At 49.6% G+C, this 16,505-nt stretch overlaps 1 protein-coding gene across 1 annotated transcript; it reads left to right on the forward strand.

The window, feature by feature from the left end:
- Nucleotides 1–11,199: 11,199 nt before the first annotated feature.
- LOC120918354 (extensin-like) lies at nucleotides 11,200–11,772 on the forward strand. The gene has a single exon (XM_040329893.1). It carries the CDS (start codon nucleotides 11,200–11,202, stop codon nucleotides 11,770–11,772), a length of 573 nt encoding a protein of 190 aa, XP_040185827.1.
- Nucleotides 11,773–16,505: the final 4,733 nt, after the last annotated feature.

Consider the following 16,505-nt stretch of genomic DNA (forward strand, 5'->3'; position numbering starts at 1 on the left):
AGCCATCCAATAACGTGCGATGAGTTTTCTTGCCAAATACAACAGTCTTGTTACCATATAGTACTTTCCTTTTGTAAACTCTCCTGGCTCGATGGCCCCTAACAGATATACTAACGGGTCCAATGGGACTGGTACCTGTGCCACTCTAGTAATACACTGTGATACTTCCTCCCAGTACCTGTGAAGCTTTGGGCATCTCCAAATCGGGTGTATGAAATCCCCCTGCTGGGCTTTACACTTTGGGCACATAGGGGTATCCCGGCTTCTTCCCCATCTATGTAGTTGAGGCGCTGTTCTATAAGCCCTGTGTAGGATAAAGAGTTGCGACAATTTGTGCGACGCAGAGACAGATACCGCCGGGACAGATTCAAGCGCCCTCTCCCACTGATCTCCGTCTATCTCCCCAATGTCTTCCACCCACTTCCTACGGCTTCTCAGGGAGGCATGGCTCTGAATTGTTGCTAACAGTCCCTCGTATATTTTTGTTATCAGTCCTCTCCGAGCTTCTGCTTGCAAAACCGCCGTCATCAACGATGACGGTGAGGTCACCACCAGTGATCGTGTTTGTTGTTGTTTCTGTAGAGCATGCCGGAGCTGGAGATACTGATAGAAGCCTCGTGGGGCTAATTGGTATTCTCTACACAGCTGCTCGTAGGTTTTCAGTACCCCACCCTCGTACAGCTGTGAAAAGAACCAAATTCCCTTCTTTTTCCAGGAAGTAAAGCCTACTAGATCCTGTAGCTCTGCATATCTAGGATTATTCCATATTGGAGTGAATGGAAACACCCCCTCTGTCCTCACAGTCTTCCGTAGCTCCCCCCATACCTTTCTAAGGAGGGTTCCTGTGGGTGCTGCCTGTGGCAAGCTGGGCAAGCCCATCTCAAGATGGGAGGCTGCCTTCAATGTGGGGGCAGTACCAATTACCATATTCCTATTCGGGTTCTCTCTTTCTTCCCGTCCCCATCCCGCCAGCTGTTGTATCTGAGAGGCTAAAAAGTACGTTTTGGGGTGAGGAACCGCCAATCCCCCCCTATCCTTTCCATATTGTAGGGTGGTTAAACTAATCATGACTACCTTTTTTTTCCATATCAACTCCCGCATCTGGGTATCAATTCTTTTAAACCATTTGTTCGATATCCATATCGGTGAGTTATGGAAGATATATAGGAGTTGTGGAGCCCATACAATTTTAATTAAGTTAGCTCTCCCTACCACTGATAGGGGGAGTTTGCACCAGCTGTCACATTTCTCTCTTTGCTTTGCCAGTAGTGGACCCAGGTTCAGCTGAAGATATTCAGCCGTATCCGGGGAAACCACCACACCCAAATAGCAAAAACTACTTGATATAGTAATCTGCTCTGCTCCCACAGGTAGCTGCTCCCTCATTGGGTCCATAGGCATTAATATTGATTTGGACCAGTTTATATTAAACCCAGAGAAGCTTCCAAATTCTCCTATTATCCCCATTGCTGTTTGCAGCGAGGCTGCCGTGTCACCTAGATACATAAGTATATCATCTGCATATAAGGACATTTTTTCCTCCCTCTGGCCCCTGCGAAACCCAACCACCTCCGATGTATTTCTAAGCATTATCGCCAACGGCTCAACTGCCAGGGCGAACAGCAATGGGGATAGAGGGCATCCCTGTTGGGTGCCTCTATGTAGCTCAAATGGGAGGGATAGATTGTTATTAACTCGGAGTCTAGCTCTAGGTTTGGAGTAAAGCACCTTAACCCATTTTATAAACCTATCTCCCAGTCCAAACCTAGTTAATATTTCCATGAGGTAGGGCCACTCCACACTATCGAATGCTTTAGTAGCATCCAGTGACAGAATAGCCCTACCCCCTGGGTTATCCACCGGCACCTGGATATTCATATATAATCTTCTTATGTTATCGGCCGTTGAGCGGTTAGGTATAAACCCGGACTGATCTCGATGCACCAGCCTGTCTATAACATGCGATAACCTTTTGGCCAGAATTTTGGCTAGAAGTTTAACGTCCGTATTTAATAAAGAAATTGGACGATATGAATCTCGAGACAATTTATCTTTGCCAGGTTTAGGAAGTAATATAATTATAGCCTCCTGCATACTGTCAGGTAGAGTTCCCTTTTCCACTGCTTCAGACAATGCTTCCAGCAAGGGCTGCAATATGACCTCTCCATAACTGGAGGCTTTTTACCAAGAGGAGGAATGGGCAGCTTTACCATCTGAGAAGATAAAGAGCCTCGTCCACAAATACCACAAAAGACTTCAAGCTGTCATTGATGTTAAAGGGGGCAATACATGTGTAGCGCCTGTGTACTTTCAGTCCAGGTGCTATCCTAAATTTGGAGGGGGATGAGAGGGTTAGTTAACTCTCATCCGTTTAATTTGTGTAAATTAGGCTTCTGCTTAGGCTGGACTTTACTGTCAGTTCATTCTGTGTTCCAAAGGGTGCCTTTCCACCTCGGGGCAACAGGTGGCAGCAGTGGAGTTCAGTGAGGAGTGCCTCTTGCCAGCAGCCAATCAGGAGGGGTTTCCCTCGCCGGGCATGCTGGGGGAGGGTATTTCTTGGGTGGACGCCATTTGGTGGGGTTCGTTTTTCTGGGGCTTGTTCCGGGTGCGGCACCCACCTTCAGGGTGTGCGCACATCACGGGCCCCGGCGATATGGCCTACCAGGCCGGGGCGCATGTGCTACGAGGTGTCCCGGAGCAACTGAAACTATGGCGGGACCCCAAGCGAGTTGCGCTGTTCAGTGGGGAGTCGATCTGAGGAGAGCCTGGAGGCAGGCGATCCAACAGGGCCTAGACGATCCACCGGGGATCAAGGGGACCGGACATTGAGAGTTGGTCTGTCGGCAATAGGGTTGCCACCTGTACAGGATTCACCCGGACAGTTCGGGTTTGGAATCATGTGTCCGGGTTTCAGACTGCCTGAAACCCGGACACATTATTTAGACTGGACTATGGCTTCCCAGCAGGGTTGTGTCAGGGACTTACCTCCCAGCCTCATCCATCCTCGTTTCTGAGGAAACAACAGGGTTCCTCCATGTTGACACACCGCAGCACTTCCCGCACGCCTGCGCGTGCGCAACGGGGGCGCGCGCGTGCACAACGGGTGCGCGCGCGTGCACGATAGCGGGAGCGTGCGCGTGCACGTTTTTGGCGCCAAAGCACACTTTAAAAGCCATTGCTGGACTCAAACACATTGCTGCCTGATCTGCAGTTTTGGAGTGAACTTACACTTGAAATCTGATCCTGAAACCTGATCCTGAAACCTGATCCTGAATTACTGACTGAACCTTGACCCGGCTTGTTGACTATCCGTATCTCTCTAATCCCTGACTCCGGCTTGTTTGACTACCCTTCTGATTGGACCCACCGTTGCCAGACCCACCTGCTTGCACCACGACTACGCTTCAGTTACCTGCATCTGAACCATCTGATTATCCGTTGTGACCCGGCTTGCCTGACCCTGCTGCTTCTTGCTTCCTATTTATCTGCTTTCTTCATCAGCTTGTTGCCATTGCAGTCGTATCACCTGTCAGGGTCGCTGACCCCCTCTTCTGCCTCAGTGCCGTCTGCACCTCCCCGCCAGAGAGACTCAGCCACCTACATCTATTCATCTCTGCATCGGCACTCCTACCCCGCTGTGCTCCGAGTCCGCTGTTCCCACTTCAGTGGCTCGTGAACCAGAGCCGTAAGAGAGGCCTCCTACAACCAGACTCTAAACATACCAGGTACGTAACAGTATCAGGCAGCCATGACAGAGTCTGCAGGAGTTGCCCCAGCGATGGAGGAGATATGCAAGCATCTATCATCCCTCACTCAAGCGGTTAAAAACTTGCAAGATGGCTACCTGAGATTGGAAGGACAGGTCCAGAACCTAGCCGTTCCTGGAGATGCCCCAGCATCTTCCACTAGGTCTTCATCAGCCGCTGCTGCTCCGTCTGTGGTAATGTTACCACCTGAACCCAGGGTTCCTATGCCCGAACGATTCACAGGGGATCGCTCTAAATTCCGGGACTTTCGGAACGCATGTCAGTTATATTTTGCCCTGCAACCCCGAACATTCTCACTAGAGGCCACGAAAGTGGGGTTTGTCGTTTCCCTGCTTCAAGGGGAACCCCAAAAATGGGCACATCGGTTGCTAGAGGATAATGGCCCTCAGACAGAGACTTTGCTGAACTTCTTCCAGACCATGGCCCAACTTTACGACGATCCCCAGAGGACTGCCATGGCTGAAACCGCTTTACTTGCACTTCAACAAGGCCGCCGAGCGGTCGAGGATTATGTAACCGATTTTCGTCGTTGGAGTGCAGATACTCAATGGAACAGCGCAGCTCTGCGCCACCAATTTCGCTTAGGCTTGTCAGAACCCCTGAAGGATGAACTAGCCCGCATTGGGGTACCTGAAACCCTAGACGAACTTATCACTAAGGCCGTGCAAATTGATCGGCGACTAAGGGAACGCCGGGCAGAGCGTTCTTCCCAACAAGGTCGCCCAGTATGGGTCACTGCTCGGGCCCCCTTACCCGCTTCTCGTTACCGACCACCTACTCCTCCGAATTCTACTGATCCGTCTATGGACACTTCCGAACCAATGCAATTAGGTGTGATGCGACCTACTCTCACTCCGGAAGAACGCACACGTCGTCGCCAGTTGAACCTGTGTCTCTACTGCGGCGAGGCCGGCCATTACGTGTATAACTGCCCCGTCAAGATACGTAAGTTCAAGTCTTCAGCTCCTATTAATATTTCAGCCATTTCTGCCAACATCACCCACCTTGCTCTCTCCCTTTCGTTACAGCTTCCGGAAAAGACGGTGTTGGTCAACGCTATCGTTGATTCAGGCGCGTGCAGCTGTTTTATTGATTCCACTTTTGCTGATCTCCATAATATACCTTTACGTAAAAAGGACTTTAGACTTTCTGTCTTTTTGGCCGACGGTTCACACATCAAGTCTGGTCAGGTAACACAAGAGACGCTTCCCCTACCTGCTACTACTTCTCTCCAACACAAGGAACTGTTAATTTTGGATGTCATTTCATCTCCTTTGTTCCCAGTAATTTTAGGCATACCTTGGCTCCGGGCACACAACCCCCAAGTTGACTGGATATCTGGAAGAATCACCTTCCCTTCTTACTACTGTCAGGAACACTGCCTGCCCAGACCGTCCAACCCATCTCCTACCCTGATGTGTTTAAATGCCGATCCCAGTCTGCTTCAGTCCGTTCCAAAACCATATCATGGATTCCTTGATGTGTTTAGCAAGAAAGGAGCTGATTCTCTTCCGCCTCATCGGCCATATGACTGTCCGGTTGAGCTCCTTCCTGGGGCTGAGATCCCCTTTGGGCGGATTTTCCCACTTTCCGAGAAGGAACAGGACGCCTTTAAAATTTATCTTGATGAAAATTTGGACAAAGGATTCATCCGTCCGTCCACTTCGCCAGCAGGCGCCGGAATATTTTTTGTCACAAAAAAAGACCAAACTCTTCGTCCCTGTGTTGATTATCGGGAACTAAACAACATCACTGTAAAGAATCGCTATCCCCTGCCCCTAATACCCGAACTTTTTCAAAAATTACGATCTGCCGTTATTTTCACTAAACTGGACCTGAGGGGAGCGTATAACTTGATACGCATCAGGGACGGAGATGAATGGAAGACAGCGTTCCGCACAAGATATGGACACTATGAGTACTTGGTAATGCCTTTTGGCCTATGTAATGCACCTGCTACGTTTCAACACTTTGTTAACGACGTATTTAGAGACTTCTTAGACATCTTTGTCATTGTTTATTTGGACGATATCCTGGTTTTTTCCTGTTCCCTGGAAGAGCACCGAGTGCACGTCTGCAAGCTCCTGAATCGTCTCCGCCTGCACAGCTTGTATGCAAAAGTAGAGAAATGCGAGTTCGAGCGACTAACTATCCAATTCCTAGGTCTAGTGATTTCTCCAACCGGAATTGAAATGGATCCGAAAAAAGTATCCGCCATCCTAGACTGGCCAACACCCTTGGATAAAAAAGGGGTACAACGTTTTATTGGGTTCGCAAATTTTTATAGGAAATTTATTAAAAACTTCTCTACGATAGTGGCTCCCATTACTCAACTCACTAAGCAGAATCTTCGTTTCCGATGGAATCCTGAAGCTCAAAAGGCCTTTGATACCCTGAAGGGACTCTTTACATCCGCTCCAATCCTCAGTCATCCCAATCCAGCGTTGCCTTTCCTCCTTGAGGTAGATGCCTCTGAAGTGGCGGTAGGGGCTGTCATCTCACAACGCTCAGGGGACAAGGATTTAATGCATCCAGTAGGATTCTATTCCCGAAAGCTCTCCCCCGCAGAGAGGAATTACGACGTGGGGGATCGAGAACTGTTGGCCATCAAAACCGCCTTAGAGGAGTGGAGATACTTACTTGAAGGCGCTGCTCATCCTGTATTGATCTACACAGATCACAAAAATTTGGAGTATCTAAGGACAGCTAAACGGCTAAAACCTCGACAAGCCCGTTGGGCTCTCTTCTTTTCTCGCTTTTGTTTTCATATTACTTATCGACCTGGATCCAAGAATGTTAAACCAGACGCATTATCCCGAATGCATGACAACCCGAAGGACACATCCATTCCAGACACCATCCTTCCGGATGGCAACTTTTTACTTTTGCATACCGATCTGCTTTCCACGATCAGAGAAGCATCTTCCGAATCTTCCAAACCCCCCAATATCTCGTTAACTTCCAGAGACGGTTTATTTTGGAGAGGGAGTCAAGTTTTTGTACCGGAGAATACCCGAGTGGAAGTTCTAAAACTTCTCCATGACCACCCGTTAGCGGGGCACTTCGGAGTTCGTAAAACCCTCGAATTAGTGCGACGCACTTTCTGGTGGCCTGACTTAGAGGACTTTTGTAAGAAATATATCAACTCTTGCCCCATCTGCAATCGGAACAAGACATCCAGAAAACAAGCCTGGGGTCTATTAAAACCTCTACCCGTGCCCAATAGACCTTGGGAAATGATTGCAATGGACTTTATTGTGGAACTTCCCTGTTCTGAAGGATGTACAGCAATCTTTGTGATTGTAGATCGTTTTACCAAGATGGCTCACTTCCTTCCTTTGAAAAATACACCTTCTGCTGCTGAAACTGCTCGCGTTTTTATCAAAGAAATCGTCAGGCTACATGGAGTACCTTCCAATATTGTCTCCGACAGAGGGGTCCAGTTTACCTCTCGGTTCTGGAAAGCCCTTTGTGAGAAGTTACAAATTATGCTTTCTCTGTCTTCAGCCTACCATCCCCAAACCAATGGGCAAACCGAAAGAACAAACCAAACCTTAGAACAATATATCAGATGCTTTACAACTTTTTCTCAAGATGATTGGGTCTCGCTGCTACCTCTAGCAGAATTTGCATACAACAATGCCAAACACTCAGCTACCGGGCAATCCCCTTTTTTCTCTAATTATGGTTTTAATTTAACATTTTTGCCAGATTTCTTTTCAGAATCAGCAGTTCCAGCGGTTCAAGATATCTTGGAATTTTTTAAACGTAACAACCAGGTATTACGCGAAGCAATAACCAAGGCTCAAGCTGACGGCAAGAGATTCTTCGACAAGGGAAGAAGGGGAGAGTTGGATCTCAAACCGGATGATCAGGTATGGCTGTCCACAAATAACCTAAGATTACCTTGCCCGTCTAAGAAGTTGGCACCTAAGTTTATGGGACCCTTCCCGGTTAAGAGGAAAATTAATTTAGCCTCATATGAACTGTCTCTACCTAATTCCCTGAAAATACATCCTGTATTTCATGTTTCTCTACTCAAACCTGCAGCCCCTGATCCCTTCCCTAACAGAGGATCCAAGCCTCCTGAACCTGTCCAGATCGATGGTTGTGAAGAGTACGTAGTGGAAACTATATTGGACTGCAGGAAGCGACAAGGACAAAACCAGTTTCTGGTCAAGTGGAAGGGGTATGGCCCAGAAGATAACTCTTGGGAACCTGAAGGTAATCTACACGCCAAGAAGTTATTACGTGCCTTTTTTCTTGCTCACCCAGACAAAAAGGCCCGACTGGGCATCCGGAGGCTGCCCCTTGGGGGGGGGGCAATGTCAGGGACTTACCTCCCAGCCTCATCCATCCTCGTTTCTGAGGAAACAACAGGGTTCCTCCATGTTGACACACCGCAGCACTTCCCGCACGCCTGCGCGTGCGCAACGGGGGCGCGCGCGTGCACAACGGGTGCGCGCGCACGATAGCGGGAGCGTGCGTGTGCACGTTTTTGGCGCCAAAGCACACTTTAAAAGCCATTGCTGGACTCAAACACATTGCTGCCTGATCTGCAGTTTTGGAGTGAACTTACACTTGAAATCTGATCCTGAAACCTGATCCTGAAACCTGATCCTGAATTACTGACTGAACCTTGACCCGGCTTGTTGACTATCCGTATCTCTCTAATCCCTGACTCCGGCTTGTTTGACTACCCTTCTGATTGGACCCACCGTTGCCAGACCCACCTGCTTGCACCACGACTACGCTTCAGTTACCTGCATCTGAACCATCTGATTATCCGTTGTGACCCGGCTTGCCTGACCCTGCTGCTTCTTGCTTCCTATTTATCTGCTTTCTTCATCAGCTTGTTGCCATTGCAGTCGTATCACCTGTCAGGGTCGCTGACCCCCTCTTCTGCCTCAGTGCCGTCTGCACCTCCCCGCCAGAGAGACTCAGCCACCTACATCTATTCATCTCTGCATCGGCACTCCTACCCCGCTGTGCTCCGAGTCCGCTGTTCCCACTTCAGTGGCTCGTGAACCAGAGCCGTAAGAGAGGCCTCCTACAACCAGACTCTAAACATACCAGGTACGTAACAGGTTGCTAGCTGCAGTTGTCTGTTACACTCTTTCACACTGCCCAAAGCATGCCCAAAGCATGCACTAACAATCCCCCCCAAACACACACACAGACGGGAGAGGAGAGAGGGCTCGATGTGCACCTCTTCCCCCCTCCCCCTCTGTTTCGGCCCACACTCCAATCCCCAGCGCTGTGCCTCAGAAAAGGAAAGTGGGGGCTAGAAATTTGAAGTCCAGCAGCCTCAGATACATCTGGATGAGAGGTGCTGACTGCCAAGGGGTGAGTGAGCTCACCATCCATCCCTGTGACTGAAGTCTCCCCCCTTCTCTCTCCTGAGTACACTAAGGCAAATCATGGTTCTCAGAGCACCCCTTACATCAAAGTTCCCCTTTACACCAGAGGCCACAGTGTTCCCCCTTACATCAGAGTTCCCCTTTACACCAGAGTTCTCAGTGTTCCCCCTTAAATCAGGATTCCCAGAGCATCACTTATGTTAGAAGCCCCAGAGTTCTCCACACATCAGAGTCTGTAGAGTCCCCCTTACGTTGAAAGGGGAACTCTGTGGATTCAGATGTAAAAGGGGAACTCTGTGGATTCAGATGTAAAGGGGAACTCTGTGGATTCAGATGTAAAGGGGAACTCTGTAGATTCAGATGTAAAGGGGAACTCTGTGGATTCAGATGTAAAAGGGGAACTCTGTGGATTCAGATGTAAAAGGGGAACTCTGTGGATTCAGATGTAAAAGGGAAACTCTGTGGATTCAGATGTAAAAGGGAAACTCTGTAGATTCAGATGTAAAGGGGAAACTCTGTGGATTCAGATGTAAAGGGGAACTCTGTGGATTCAGATGTAAAGGGGAACTCTGTGGATTCAGATGTAAAGGGGAACTCTGTGGATTCAGATGTAAAGGGAAACTCTGTGGATTCAGATGTAAAGGGGAACTCTGTGGATTCAGATGTAAAGGGGAATTCTGTTGATTCAGAAGTAAAGGGGAAGTCTGTAGATTCAGATGTAAAGGGGAACTCTGTGGATTCAGATGTAAAAGGGGAACTCTGTGGATTGTAATGTAAAAGGAGAACTCTTGTTATTAACTTCAAATGATTAGAAATGTTATTTAATAGCAAAATATATGTATAGTTTATACTATAAAAAAATTGTCGTATGCCGCTAACGTGTTTGGGTTTGACTTAAGGAAAAGGTGGCAACCCTAGTCGGCAACCTGTCAGTCGGTAACCAGTTGAGGAAAACTACCTGAGGGAGATTCAGGCATCAAATTCACTGAGGAAGATCCACTTAATAATTCTACGTTTGGGGGAAGGGCCTGTGGCAGAGGTTCTTCCCTGATATTCATTTGTACCAGGTCTGTGGCAGAGACTTGTTCTTCTTCCCAGTGCTCCGAGTGATACCCTGGCTGCCAGGTCGGTGTGAGAGGCCTGTCCAGATACACTATACCCCCTTGGCTGAGGGGCGGCGAAAGTAAAAGTGCCGATTGAAGCAGGATTGCTTCTTTATTGTTCAAGCCTGAATCTGCAATTCCCCTTTTCACCCATCTTCTCCTATCTACCTCAAGTTTACTGTTTTGCCGTGTTGGGTGAAATAAAGCTACCAAAAAGACACCTGCTGCTTGGACATTCCGTCATTGTTCTCATCATCATCATTACCCCTAGACGCTCACAGAGGTAACACGCCGTCCCTATTCTAACCAGCGGCTCCTTCGGGGGTGAGCGCTACACATGGTATTAAGAACTAGGGTATGTAAACTTTTGATCAGTAGTTTCTGTTGTCATTTTAAACACAGTTGACTGATAATAAATGGCTTCAGCCAAACACTGACCATGAGTGAAAGTCGGGCTGAGGCAGAGTGAAGACTGTGCTCCGCCTGTGATCTGCAGGCTGTAGCAATTAAAAAAAAAACCTTTCCCAATCAAGCGGACTCTTTCTCCACTTTTGGGTGCCGCTTTGCAGTAATCTCTGGTACAACAAGTACATGACAGAGACCCAGTCTCTTCTATATCAATCTGCCAGGCAGACCAGGACTGTTATGTACTTGTCGCACTGGAGATTACTGCACAGCGGCACCCCAAAGTAAAGAAAGAGTGCTCTGGGGAAAGTTTTTTTCTTCTTCTAATTGCTACAGCCTGCAGATCACGGTCACAGTCTTCTCTCTGCCTTCGCTCATCCCCTTCCTTCTGGGGAATTCTCTGACTGGGGTAGCTAACCAGCCCTATTGCAGCCAGACCCCAGGCTTTGGGACCAGCAGCCTAGCTCCAGCAGCCAGACCCCAACAGCCAAACCCCATGACCAGCAGCCCAGCTCCAGCAGCCAGACCCCAGGACCAGCAGCCCAGCTCGAGCAGCCAGACCCCATGACCAGCAGCCCAGCTCCAGCAGCCAGACCCCAGAACCAGCAGCCCAGTTCCAGCAGCCAGACCCCAGAACCAGCAGCCCAGTTCCAGCAGCCAGACCCCAGAACCAGCAGCCCAGTTCCAGCAGCCAGACCCCAGGACCAGCAGCCCAGATCCAGCAGCCAGACCCCAACAGCCAGACCCCAGGACCAGCAGCCCAGCTCCAGCAGCCAGACCCCAGAACCAGAAGCCATACTCCAGCAGCCAGAACCCAGGACCAGCAGCCATACTCCAGCAGCCAGACCCCAGGACCAGCAGCCAGACCCCATGACCAGCAGCCCAACTCCAACAGCCAGAAGCCAGGACCAGCAGCCCAGTTCCAGCAGCCAGACTCCAGGACCAGCAGCCCAGCTCCAGCAGCCAGACCCCAACAGCCAGATCCCAGGACCAGCAGCCCAGCTCCAGCAGCCAGACCCCAGGACCAGCAGCCAGAACCCAGGACATGCAGCCATACTCCAGAAGCCAGACCCCAGGACCAGCAGCCCAGTTCCAGCAGCCAGACCCCAGGACCAGCAGCCCAGCTCCAGCAGCTAGGCCCCAGGACCAGCAGCCCAGCTCCAGCAGCCTGACCCCAGGACAAGAAGTCAAGAAGTCCAGTGCCAGCAGCCAGACCCCAGGACCAGCAGCCAGACCCCAGGACCAGCAGCCCAGCTCCAGCAGCCAGACCCCAGGACAAGAAGCCCAGTCCCAGCAGATGTGTTATCGGGCTGCATTTAATTGGTACTGGTATTGCTGCATTTAATTGGAACTGATCAGCCTGCATTTAATTGGCACTGGTAAGGCTGAATTTTATTGGGGGGGGGGGGGGGGTCGGCCCCAGGGCGAAACGTCCCCTCCCTGAAATTAGTTTGAAACCTCCCTAAGATTAGTTTTTGCAGGTTGGGATGTCTGGGTGTACCAAGAATGCCGTTGCAGTGTAGTGACGGAACATCACTTCCGTTACCTAATTTGACGGGTCGCCAATTCTGACGGAACATCAGTGATCTGTCAAAATATCTAATTCATGGAGATCTCCAATCACGTCACTTCTGGTTACTGTAAAGCATAACTGGAGATTTTGATGAGCTGCTGTTTTGACACAACACTGGAAAGTGTGTATGTACACTCTGGCCCATATTCACAAAGCACTTACGCCGACGTATAACAAGTTACGCGTACGTAAGTGCAAATGTGCGCCGTCGTATCTGTGCGCCAGACCCACAAACAGATATGCGCCTAAAACCAGGCTACACCCCGCCGACGTAGCTTGCTTACGCCGGCGTAGGGTGGGCGCACATTTAGGCTGGGTGCATGGTCCCATTGATTAGCCATTCAAACATGCAAATGAGGGAAATACGGCGATTCACGAACCTGCGTGCGCCCGACGCAGGCTACGCGAGGTGTGCGTAAGTTGTACGTCCGGCGTAAAGTTATTCCCCATAAAGAAGGTGCAACCCAGCAGCAGACATGCAAAGGTCTGCACCAGGGAACACAAGCCGGCGTATTTTACGTTGGACGTGTGTCTGGCTGTGCGTAGGTTACGTTCACGCCGTACGCAGTGATCCGGCGTAGTTTAGGCAGTTGTTCCGACGTGGTTGTGGCCGCAATGAAACGTCACTTCCGTTACAAGTTTTGACGGGTCGCCTAAACTGACAGAACACCGATGTTTCATCAGATTTGGCAATCCGAATGTGTAACAGAAGTGACGTTTTTTCGCCGCCATGTTGCTACACTCCGCACTCCTCTATAGTAAGGATACACTGACAAGGGAAAAAAACAGACATCTTGTTACAACCACTGGACTGTCCTGGGCAATCCGGTGTATTGTCACAGTTTGCTGCCTATCCTAGAATGCTCCGGAAGTCACGTGGCGGCCAACTGCGCATTGCGCGATGCGTTCCAAACGCAAATGCGATGCGTTCCAATGGATTTACGACAGTGCACACCAGTGAAACCTTGGTCGGCATCCAGGCTCTTTCCTTAACATCCCCGTGGATTGGAGGATGTTAAAAAAAGAGCCAGGAGGCCGACTGGCCACTTTCCTCTAAATCCACGTCGCCCTGAATGCCGGGTTCGCTGGTGTGTACTGTCGAAAATCCATTGGAACGCATCGCACTTGCGTTTGGAACGCATCTCGCATACGCAATTGGCCGCCACGTGACTTCCGCAGCATTCTAGGATAGGCAGCAAACTGTGACACTACACCGGGACACATGGTCACCCTAGGCCGAACATTCCACCAGAGTTTTGCATTCCACAGTTATTTGTAACAGAAAACTGAGCTTATAAGGTGAAATACAGGATTTAGAAATCCGACGGACTGTTTCAATGTTGAGTTTTAAAAGCAGCGGCAAACCTGCTGATCTCACAGGTTTGTTAATGTGACAGAACATGTCTTCACAAATGATGGAAAATTTGGTTCGAGGATTTTTCAGGCGATTTTCCCACAAGAGGGAGGTAAGCGCTCTGTGAGCCCATCATTTGTGAAGACTCATCTATATTGCCATTTAACCAACTTCATCTAACAGTTGTTTTTGGATGGGACTTTATATTGGATATTTATATTTCTTTGGATATATTTTCTCTTTGGATATATTTTCTCTTTGGATATATTTTGGATATATATTTTTTCAGCTTCACACATTTGTGTGTTTTGTCACTTATAGCGGCTTTACTGGTTTGACACATTATTTTAATTGGTGTCAATCTTAATTTATTCACATTTCTAATTTGATTTTCACATGGTTTTATTTATTTTGTTTGCATATATTTAATCAGTGTTTTACTGTCGTTCACTGTCGTTCACTGTTCAGTGCATTAATTGCGCTCATCACCTTTCACTTATCCAATCCACTTGTTTGTGGTTAGCACATATAGATTTGAGCAGCAGTTTGTTTGATTGCACTTTTATTTTATTTTATTTCATTCCATCTTATTTATTTTTACTATTGGCCAGCGCTTAAGATACCTTTTCTTTTCACCATTGTTCTGTCACATTAACAAACCTGTGAGATCAGCAGGTTTGCCGCTGCTTTTAAAACTCAACATTGAAACAGTCCGTCGGATTTCTAAATCCTGTATTTCACCTTATAAGCTCAGTTTTCTGTTACAAATAACTGTGGAATGCAAAACTCTGGTGGAATGTTCGGCCTAGGGTGACCATGTGTCCCGGTGTAGTGTCACAGTTTGCTGCCTATCCTAGAATGCTGCGGAAGTCACGTGGCGGCCAATTGCGTATGCGAGATGCGTTCCAAACGCAAGTGCGATGCGTTCCAATGGATTTTCGACAGTACACACCAGCGAACCCGGCATTCAGGGCGACGTGGATTTAGAGGAAAGTGGCCAGTCGGCCTCCTGGCTCTTTTTTTAACATCCTCCAATCCACGGGGATGTTAAGGAAAGAGCCTGGATGCCGACCAAGGTTTCACTGGTGTGCACTGTCGTAAATCCATTGGAACGCATCGCATTTGCGTTTGGAACGCATCGCGCAATGCGCAGTTGGCCGCCACGTGACTTCCGGAGCATTCTAGGATAGGCAGCAAACTGTGACAATACACCGGATTGCCCAGGACAGTCCAGTGGTTGTAACAAGATGTCTGTTTTTTTCCCTTGTCAGTGTATCCTTACTATAGAGGAGTGCGGAGTGTAGCAACATGGCGGCGAAAAAACGTCACTTCTGTTACACATTCGGATTGCCAAATCTGATGAAACATCGGTGTTCTGTCAGTTTAGGCGACCCGTCAAAACTTGTAACGGAAGTGACGTTTCATTGCGGCCACAACCACGTCGGAACAACTGCCTAAACTACGCCGGATCACTGCGTACGGCGTGAACGTAACCTACGCACAGCCAGACACACGTCCAACGTAAAATACGCCGGCTTGTGTTCCCTGGTGCAGACCTTTGCATGTCTGCTGCTGGGTTGCACCTTCTTTATGGGGAATAACTTTACGCCGGACGTACAACTTACGCACACCTCGCGTAGCCTGCGTCGGGCGCACGCAGGTTCGTGAATCGCCGTATTTCCCTCATTTGCATGTTTGAATGGCTAATCAATGGGAGCGGCACCATGCACCCAGCCTAAATGTGCGCCCACCCTACGCCGGCGTAAGCAAGCTACGTCGGCGGGGTGTAGCCTGGTTTTAGGCGCATATCTGTTTGTGGGTCTGGCGCACAGATACGACGGCGCACATTTGCACTTACGTACGCGTAACTTGTTATACGTCGGCGTAAGTGCTTTGTGAATATGGGCCAGAGTGTACATACACACTTTCCAGTGTTGTGTCAAAACAGCAGCTCATCAAAATCTCCAGTTATGCTTTACAGTAACCAGAAGTGACGTGATTGGAGATCTCCATGAATTAGATATTTTGACAGATCACTGATGTTCCGTCAGAATTGGCGACCCGTCAAATTAGGTAACGGAAGTGATGTTCCGTCACTACACTGCAACGGCATTCTTGGTACACCCAGACATCCCAACCTGCAAAAACTAATCTTAGGGAGGTTTCAAACTAATTTCAGGGAGGTGACGTTTCGCTCTGGCGCCGACCCCCCCCCCCCCAATAAAATTCAGCCTTACCAGTGCCAATTAAATGCAGGCTGATCAGTTCCAATTAAATGCAGCAATACCAGTACCAATTAAATGCAGCCCGATAACACATCTGCTGGGACTGGGCTTCTTGTCCTGGGGTCTGGCTGCTGGAGCTGGGCTGCTGGTCCTGGGGTCTGGCTGCTGGTCCTGGGGTCTGGCTGCTGGCACTGGACTTCTTGACTTCTTGTCCTGGGGTCTGGCTGCTGGGACTGGGCTTCTTGTCCTGGGGTCTGGCTGCTGGAGCTGGGCTGCTGGTCCTGGGGTCTGTTTGCTGGGACTGGGCTTCTTGTCCTGGGGTCTGGCTGCTGGAGCTGGGCTGCTGGTCCTGGGGTCTGGCTGCTGGAGCTGGGCTGCTGGTCCTGGGGTCTGGCTGCTGGAGCTGGGCTGCTGGTCCTGGGGTCTGGCTGCTGGAGCTGGGCTGCTGGTCCTGGGGTCTGGCTGCTGAAGCTGGGCTGCTGGTCCTGGGGTCTGGCTGCTGGAGCTGAGCTGCTGGTTCTGGGGTCTGGCTGTTGGGACTGGGCTGCTGGTCCTGGGGTCTGGCTGCTGGAGCTGGGCTACTGGTCCTGGGGTCTGGCTGCTTGAGCTGGGATGCTGGTCCTGGGGTTTGGCTGTTGGTCCTGGGGTCTGGCTGCTGCTGGAGCTTGCTGCTGGTCCTGGGGTCTGGCTGCTGGAGCTGGGCTGCTGGTCCTGGGGC

The sequence above is a fragment of the Rana temporaria genome, chromosome 12 (assembly GCF_905171775.1).
Source record: "Rana temporaria chromosome 12, aRanTem1.1, whole genome shotgun sequence".
NCBI classification, from domain to species: domain Eukaryota; kingdom Metazoa; phylum Chordata; class Amphibia; order Anura; family Ranidae; genus Rana; species Rana temporaria.